The 9,501-nt window shown below is 38.3% G+C and overlaps 1 protein-coding gene across 1 annotated transcript in view; it reads left to right on the forward strand.

The window, feature by feature from the left end:
• GLB1 (galactosidase beta 1) overlaps positions 1-9,122 on the forward strand; it is a 41,170-nt gene extending 32,048 nt beyond the window's left edge. Inside the window, exons 14-16 of the mRNA XM_066321192.1 lie at positions 171-302; positions 3,621-3,857; positions 7,628-9,122. Of these exons, the coding sequence (XP_066177289.1) occupies positions 171-302; positions 3,621-3,857; positions 7,628-7,888 (630 nt within the window). The 3' untranslated portion in view covers positions 7,889-9,122. The remainder of the gene's footprint in view (positions 1-170; positions 303-3,620; positions 3,858-7,627) is intronic.
• The last annotated feature ends 379 nt before the right edge of the window (positions 9,123-9,501 follow it).

Genomic DNA, 9,501 nt, shown 5'->3' on the forward strand with positions numbered 1-9,501 from the left:
TAGTGTATGCACGTGCTCACATGCAGGAGGTGGACAGGAAAGGGGTTTTCTTTACTCTTTTTTTTCCTATGTCACTTTTAATTTCTTTTTGCAACTTGAAAAAACAAATAACAGGGTACTTCTGGTTTCCAGTGGTTATTGTGTTCTTCTTCGTGTTGCTATTCATATAGGTACCTCAGGGTGTCCTTGAAAGGGACAAGTCACTTAAGATAAATATAACTGGACAGGCTGGAGCAAATCTGGACATCTTGGTAGAGAATATGGGCCGAGTCAACTTTGGTAGATACAATAATGACTTTAAGGTAAGTAAATTCTATTGGGTTATTGGATTGTGATGGCTTATCATCTTTTCCACAGGTTAAAAAGAAAGTGGTGAATTAGGAAGAGCAAAAAGGTCAGGATTAGACAGCTGTAACTTGACCTAGAATATAACTAGTCACTAGTTTCCATCTGAGTTTTTCCAGTCACAAAAATCAATGTGAAATAAAAACTGCTAGACATTTTTTAAACTTTATTTGTTTGTTCACTTACATTGTCAGCCAAGGTGTTACCCACAAGATTTTCCGGTTCAGTTGAGTTTGTAGATAACAATAAATTAATTATTTCTGTAAACTCCAAAAATGAGTTGGAAATTGCTCCAGAACTTGATTTCACTTCGAGGCTTGTGCATCCTGGGATTGCTTTTGGAGGCTGGGGGGCTGTAAGTGTACAGAAATACACCTCTATATCTTTCTTCTTGTCCCATTTCCTTTGTCAGCAGTGTACTCTTGCAGTACTCTTGAGTGTGACTGGGATAGGCTGTCCACGAGTACTTTAGCATGCAAAAAGTGCCAGTTCACCCATTCTGATGAGATGTTAGAGAGAATTATCTGAGAGTTTCCCTGTGGTTCTGGGTGTGTGCAACACTTAGGGACTGTCACCTCCATGCATGAGTTGGCTGTGGTGGGCTGACCTTGGCTGACAGCCCGTGTGCCCACAAATCTGGGTGCCCATTCTGTCACTCCTCCTCCACCAGCAGGAGAGAGGGACAAAATACAATGAAGGATTTGTGGTTCAAGATAAGGACGAGGGGATTACTCAGAAGTTGCTGTCAATGGTCCAAACAAACTCGACTTGGGGAACTCAATTTGTTTTTAAATAATGTTATCAAAGAGGTGCTCCCAGAATCACTGATGGGCACAGCAGTGGGTCTCTTTTGGAGTCAGCTGGAACTGTCTTTGTCTAACATGGGGCAGCTTTTGGCATCTTCTCAGAAAAGCCTCCACTGCAGCTCCCCTTGCCATGTAAACTCCATATCAGAGGGATACCACTAATGTAGCCCTAGGAAAGGCAGGGGCAAAAAGCAAACTTTTTTGATTTTAGACTTAATAGGATCCCCCAGTGCTGCGTGATAGTTAATAAAAGACAGGAGTGCTGTAGAGGTCAGTCTTGTATTACATTTGTGCTCTGTACAGTTCACAGCATGCCTTTTTTTTTTTTTAATTTTAATTTTTATTTTTAGTATTTTTAGGATGCAGTAAGTAGCAGTAGTGCCAACTGTATTTTCATACTGTCTCTTCAAGGGAGTTTGCCTTTATCTGAGTGGCAGGGGAAGGAAGCTGGTACCCTAGTGTTGTGCCATCATGTTGAGGCAGCAGAAACACAGTTTTATTTATTTATTTATTTATTTATTAACAGGCCAGATGATAAGGAAACCTCTATGCTTAGTGTCAAATTAAGGTAAGAGAATAGAGGTTTAGAGGTTGGATTACGGAGGTGCTCAGTTGCTGTGGTTGAGCTGAAATTATCACTTATACCTTTTAACAATTTAAGAGTGAAAGCAGGTTTAAGAGACATGTCCATGGTGAAAATAATCCTTTAAAAGCATGTTCTTTCTGTGTGGAAAAGGCAACCTTCCTTGGGTAGCTTTGCACTATGTGCGTTGCTTCTTTCTATAGAATCCATCCCTCATGCTCTCCTTTTGTGTTGTTTTTGAAAATGGCATGTAATTAATTATACCTTGGATTTTAAAAACACATGTGCTTTGTGGTTCCTGCCTTGTGGTACTTTGCATTTTTTAACAAGGATGGGTTTTCAGGTTTTGCTTGGCTGGAGTTTTATCACTTCTTTGAGCTTGAAATGGAGCTAGGCATCTAGCTGTTGGAAAGGTATCTTGAAAGGATTTTGGTTTTAAAACATCCTGTTGATCTAAATCATGTTGCTAAAGGACACAAAGGAAGGAAGAGTGTGGTTTCTGTTTTTTTATAAGTCTTCTCACATTCACGCTGGCACCTGTATCTCATTTATATCCACATCTTGGTACACTGAATCACTAGCCCAAAACATTAACTTGCACAATAGCAGAGAAAGTGGTATTTATTTCCTATAAATCTTCTCCAGATAAGGATCATCGAATCTGTATTCTTATGCAGACCTAAGTAAGAATGTTTAGTAGGCACTTAATATAATTTGAAAATTCACCCTGTTCATAGTACATGCAGATGAGCTTAGGATGACAGGTTAGAAGGATCAGCCTAAAGTTATATTGCATTTGTTCAGTTGATTGCTAGACAGAGTCCAGGTTGTATAAAAAAGTTTTGTCACTTAACTTGACACTTGCAGATATTTTATTTTGACATAAGCAAAATAAGCTCCTGTTCTGTAAAATGGACATTAGGTAAAGTAAGAGAAAACCACTTAGTGCTCATACAGATGGTGAGCCTGTTGGAGACAGTGCAATGCTTATGAGGTATCACAGCAGACACAGAACACCGTATCAGCTCTCCAAAGCCATAGAAACTGAATTTTTGCTTGTTCCTGTTTGAGGTGTGATGCTTGCAACATAACTTGTGTTGCATTGAAAACCGGCTTCTATGCAGAGTCTATTCAAGCAGTTAAAACCAACCCTTTGCATTGCACTGAAACATCATTTTAGGAACTATTACTCTAACAAAATTAGGGTGTGTGCAGGGGTAACTTGATGTTTTTTTCTTTCTTGTTAATTATGACCTTACCTTGCTTTGGCATTTGGTGTGCAAGTACCCTGATGTTCCTGGAACCACTGTGTACATGGTCCCATAGAAATGAGGCTGGATTCCAAGGGCTTGAAGCTGGCTGTAAGCTGGAAGTATTTCACTGAATTGGGCACATCCATTGATTTTATGGTACTGTCCCTTATCTGGAGAAGATTTGTGGGAAATCAGTGCCAGTTTCTCTGCTATTGTGCAAGTTAATGTCTTGGGTTAGTGACTCAGTGTTACCAAGTGATCGTATCTCAGGCTTAATGGTTTTTAATGTTGCTTCTTTTTATTGAGTCAGAGGTTTTGGAACCATGTTCATGTTAAAGCAAAACAGAAATTTTCCTAGTTACAGGAGAGAATTTGAAAAAAACCCTTGTGTGTCAATGGAAGCCTAAAACTCTGAAGAGGAGCAGATCTTTCACAGAGAATAAGTGGAGCTCTTTATTTTTAAGCAAAGCTTATAACTTAGTGAAGACCAGGTGCTAGTTTGTTTCATACACAGATTGGCAGCCAGCTGTTACTTTGATTCAGTTTTCATTCGTATTATAGTTGAAGCCAAATAACTTCAATAGCATGAACTAATTATATTATTGTGATATTTTTTTCTTTTCTTCCTCCTAGGGTCTAGTTTCAAATTTAACTCTTGCTCAAGATATACTTGTTGGATGGGAAATCTATCCTCTAGACATAGATGGAGCAGTGAACTATGACATTATTTATCTCCTTGGTCAGCCGAAGAGATCTGTCAAAGCACTGAGTTATGAAGTACCTACATTTTACACCGGTACCCTTACAATTCCTGGAGGGATTCCAGACTTGCCGCAAGACACCTATGTCAATTTTCCTGGTTGGACAAAGGTACAAGTTTTTGCTGTAAAAACCTCTAACTTAGAAAGCTACTGAGAATTCTATGGACAATCAAGTCCACCTATCTTAGATGGGTAGAAGTTGGCTGTAGTGATGAGTGTCTCAAATTTATTTGAATTACTAAGAAATAGATTCTTTGCTTTAAGTAAATCTAGAGATAAAACATTGAGAAAAGGGAAATATATTCAAAGTGTTGGTGTTGACGTAGAAAGTGGAGCACCACAAAAAAACCCCCAAACCAAAGCAACTGAAACAATCCACCCAAGTTTTTCAACAGTGAGAAAAATTAACTGTCAAGCTGTTCAGAAGTGTTGCATTTGGTTGTGCAGGGGGGATTTTTATCAGATTTGAGGTGCTGTGCGAAGAGCTATGGATCCTGTTGCAAAGCATAAAGAGTGTTGGACTCTGTGGCTGGTGGTGTGCCACAGATATGGATCTAATGCATGGAGAAGGTTACCTGTACCTGGACTACAGCAGGGAGCACTGCTGTAAGAGGCCTGTGGGCAGATCTCTGCGTATGGGAGTTTCTCACAGGGCTGGAGTATAGCTAGAGCAGAAAGGAGTGTGTTTTCACAGTGCCGTGTTTGAAACCACCAGCATGCAGGATGGGTGAGGAGCAGCTCAGCTACCTGGTGGGAGGCACAGGGAGCAGGGTGTGTGCACTGAAGTGCTACTCCTCTTGGAAGCCTAAGCATGTAAGTCCAGGCTTTAGGGAAATGCCTGTGGCAGTGTTTAGGTAGCAAAATTGTTATTTTCTGAAACAATTAATTTACTGCTATTAAAATAAGGTGAGAGAAGGAGCTGCTGTTGATCTGTCTTCACTGCCAGTATTGTAGTGGTTAAAGCACTTCACAATATGCAGAAGGCTGTGATTTACTGTATGCTCCTGATGTTGCTGACACTTGACTTGGATGAGGAAATCTGACTTAGTCTCTGTTCCCATATACATCTATGTCACACAATTGCTGAATAAAATTTAAAAAATACCTTATTTTTGTGACAACTGGAATCTTAGACCTTTTTAGTAAATTCTGTGACTCTATCAGACATAAATCTTCTTCAGGGTGTGAGGTGGCCGTACCTGCCTGTTGGCAAACTCATATTTAAAATGTCAAGGTAGTCCAAGAATTCTTAGGTATTGGTGGAAATCTTATACTCTCATCTATGGATATCTCTGGTTTATGTAGTTGTATACCCTGTAAAGCAGTTCCTGAGGAAGAGACTACAGATCAACTTAAGTTTGGCTGTTGAATTTATCCTTCAAACTTTGTGTGGATTGGATGAGAGTTTTAAGTAAGATACTTGGAAACTGAGACTTTCAGATTACTTTACAAATGAGCAAATGCCTTTAAGGTAGAGGGCCTTAAAGGGTATAAATTCCGCTCAGGTCCCACTGTATGTGGGTCTTAGTTCCTTGCATGGCACAGTGTAAATTGCCTAAGTGTGGATTCTTAATGGGTTTAAACACACCTCTCTGAGCAGTTGAAAAACCACAGAAGCAGCGCTTGTCAAGAAAATTTAAAGTCCTATTGATGGTTCTGCCTTTGCAAAGGCAAGGAATATAGCATGAGGGACAGCCTGGAAGGAAAGGTGTGATGAGCTATGTTGTAGCTTGCTTGCCTGCAGTGCTTTTTAAACCCTTCAGTAGTAATAAAACTTACTCCACCCTCACATGAGGAATCATGATGCCCTTAAGCATGCATGCCACTGGGTGAATATTTAGATGTATTGGACCTTTTTTTTCTTAAAAAGAAAAAAGGATTTAGAGTCAGAATTCTTCTTTTTTTTTCTGTGGAATCATGGGCTATAATTGCTGTCCCTGCTAAAGGAAATCTTGCTAGTTCCTCTCTCTTTTATTTTGTCTAGAGCATGTTTACTAGTAGATATAATGTAATAAATTGCTTGTGTAGCACATACAAATTCTTGAGTGTGAAGTCTTTAGAAACTGCAGTGTTAACAAAGACAGTTTGGAGTTGAGAAATTTAAGTTCTCAGCTTTACTGGAAAAAAGGAGTTACAACCAGTGACTGATTCAGATCAGAAACAGAGACCTATCTGATCATATCTCCTGCATCAGAACTCTAGTGCAGTTGATTCCCATAGCAAACACCTACTTCCCACAGGTTTCTGTCATTCTCTGTGAGAGGAGGGCTACTGTCTAGTGGGTACACTCACTCATCCATCTTGTGTGGGGGGAGTTTGCATTCATAGCATGTTTTCTTCTAAACCTGCTACAGAAAGTAGCGACTTGAATAAAGACTTGAATAAAACTTGATTAAAAAAAAAAAAAAAAAAAAGGCATTTGAGGTTTATTAACACCTTGGCAGAACAGTGCAAGATAGGATCTTGTACCACGGAAGTGGATAGAGAGGTGAAATAACTCAACTGCATTTGTACATTACGAACTCCTTAAAAAGTTTCTCTTGTGAGTTTCATAAAATTTGTTTTCATAAATACCTGAAAAGGAAACACTAGAAAAATACCACTAAAGCAGCTTGAACAGCAATACTTGTTATATTACATTTGTGCTTCTGTATATCATGTTAAAATATTCTGATTTCAACTATCCCAGACAACTTTAGAAATCACTGAATGCAGTTGAAGTCTTACTTTCCACTGATTCAGACAATTTTATTTTGTTTATCAGTGTACATCCATGTCATGAGTCTGATTTTCCTCTGTTTTGATTACCAAAGACCAAAGCAAGAGGGAAAAATATGGGTGCAGTTATTTGTTTCTATCCCTTTTCTTGACACTGAACTCTTGTTTGATATACAGTGAAAAGACACTTTGGAGGAGTAAAAGCAAATTATTTATGTAAATCAGCAGTATATCCTCCCTCTGTCTTGCTTAAGAACCAAGACTCAGCTTAACTGAGTAGGAGTCAGTTTACAGTTTTATTAAACATTCTGCAGTCTGCCAATTTATAGACTTTTGGAAGAATCTGCATTTATGTCACTTCAGTATGTCTATAGATAAATTAGTGTTTTGACTTTTTTTCTTGCCTTTTTTTTTTTTTTTTAAATTCTTTTGAATTTAAGGTATTTATGATGTTAGGACAGTATTTTGAGCTGGGGGTCCTCACCACCTCAACTATAAAAAGCCATTTTAAGAATTTGCATACCCCAATTTCGTTGTACTTAAAATAATACTAGCGGATCCCAAGGCTTTAAATGACTGTGTTTAGCTACAGCAGTACTTTATTTCAGTGTAATTTCTCAAGTAGTTTTGTTGATTAAGCTATTACAAGTAAAAGAGACATCTGAATTTCATGTATCTAGACAAGCTGTATCTTGCTCTTGAAGTCACAGAGCAGGGACTACCCAAGGTAGCATAGTCTTGTACAGAGAACTGTAACAGGATTAGGATTTTATTTTTTCTTCTGTGACTTCATTCTCCTTTAAACAATTAGCTTCAAGGAAATACAGTTTTCAGAATTTTTTTGGTCTTAAACTTGGGGCAAAAAATCAGCGTAAGGAGTCTGCAGTTGTTTTTCTAATTATTACCGTATTTGGAATTACCGCAGTATTTTGCCACTTTCTTTTTAAATACTAATGATGGCTTTAACTGCTCAGGGAATTTAAATTCTTTTGACTGTCATTAGCATTTTCTTGTACAGATTTTCTGTCCTTGTGTTCAGTCAAACTGAAAGGTGAAGGGAGTTCAGTTACTGTATCAAGAATGTTTTGCTTAGGTCTCTTTGTCATTTCATCTCTGACAAGCTGTTAAAATGTTGTTATTTTTTTCTTTCTGTCTTAACAGGGGCAAATTTGGATCAATGGCTTTAATCTTGGTCGCTACTGGCCAGCCCGTGGTCCTCAGCTGACCCTTTATGTTCCAAGGAATGTGCTCGTTGCATCAGCGCCAAACAACATTACGGTGTTGGAGCTGGAGCGTTCTCCTTGCGGCACCCAGGCGTGCGAAATAGAATTTGTAGACGAACCTAATATCAATGCAACCCTACAGCATGAAACTGATAAACCCCCACTCTTTGTTAGAGAGCTATGGATGAGGCATCTATAATGATTTGAATATTTCTTTGTCTTCCCTGCTCCGCCCTTTGCTTCCCTTTCCCTCATAGCATACTGATTGACACTGAGTCTTTGAAAAAGGGAAGTTGTTTAGGTAAGGCACCTTCTTATATTCTTCAAAGACATTTTATTTTTAAATCTCTCAGTTAAATATTGAATTTCTTTTTAAAAATAAAAGCTGAAGCTTTGAAATTTGCCTTGGACTGTGAAATTGAACTCAACTGGAAGGTAATGTTTCCATCAGCCTAGTAAAAATGTAGTCCTTGTACTCTGCTTACACTGGAGTAACCTTACTATGCTTTTATTTTTTACCATGTTTTGCAACTGAGAGGAGAGGAGTCTACAAAAGGGGTGTGCACCCTCCACTACCTTGCTGGTTTTACTTAAGTGGACTGGTAAGTCATAGCTGCCAATAGACAAGACACTTTCAACTTCCATAATCACCTTATTAATGTATCAACATCATTTTAGTTTCATTGGGCTTACTGCCAGCACTGAGTGGACATCATTTTTTTAATGCAAGTGACTTTGGGGAAATTTCAGTTGATTTCTTACAGGACCAGTGAGAAAAACTGTGGAAGAAAGCACTCAAATGCCAGCTGGTCCAAACAGCAGTAACATAGAGTCTGCATCTATCCCCTCTTAGAAAGCCAATTGACTGCTTTCCTATTGCTATCTCTGAAGATTTAAAGTAAATTGATAAGTACAAGGTCACGTGAAATTTAGGCTTTGGTGGAACCACAACCTCTGATTAACCTGTCTGCAGAATGTTGTTTTAAAATGATTAATTTTTTCTTTAATTTTTTTTTGTTTCGGCTGGGCTTTCTGTTCTGTTTGTTTGTTTTGTTTTATTTCTTTTTTTCCCTAGTGGTATACCTGCTTTTCATAGGCCAGCACCTTGGAAAAGGAATGCTTTAAGTTAAAGAATTCTATTTCTTTTTTAGCCATCAATTCATGTCACCTGTTTTGTTCCAGTAAACTGATGATCTTTGTAAGTACCTGATATCTGCAAAGATGCACAAACTCCATCAGTACATCTGATTTTCTCCAAACAGAACCTTCTTGATTCTTATGATTTTGGTGTCAGTCATGCAAATTCCATGGTGATACTTGAACAATGACGATGAACAATGACTGAAGATGATCAAATCAAATATTTTCATAATCTGTGATTTCTTTCTTTGATTTTTGTCTGACAATATTAAAATGATTCTTTAAAGATTAAATTCTTCCTCTGTGTGTTTGAGCAAGAAAAAGGGATGAGAGAATTATGAGCAGTATTAAGAGAGAAACGAGACTGTAAAGTCTCTGTGGATTAGGTGTTATTCTCATTGATGTCTTGTTCATTTTTTGTTATAAAGATCTGTACAAAGAAAAATGAAGTAGATGTAATAAGCTGAGCGTACACTGGATGAGCCACTCTTTTCTGAGATGGCCAGTGCAAAATCCTGGCTATTTCTTCTGGTGAGGACCAATACTGTCACTGGAGAAGAGACTGTAAAAAAGCACCACCCTCTTCATGTCTGCTACGTTTGGCATGTTTGATGGGCTTTCGAAGGAGACAAATGTGGCTCATCCAAGACAGAGAGTTTCTGCTCTTATATT

Source organism: Sylvia atricapilla, chromosome 1 (assembly GCF_009819655.1).
Source record: "Sylvia atricapilla isolate bSylAtr1 chromosome 1, bSylAtr1.pri, whole genome shotgun sequence".
NCBI lineage: Eukaryota > Metazoa > Chordata > Aves > Passeriformes > Sylviidae > Sylvia > Sylvia atricapilla.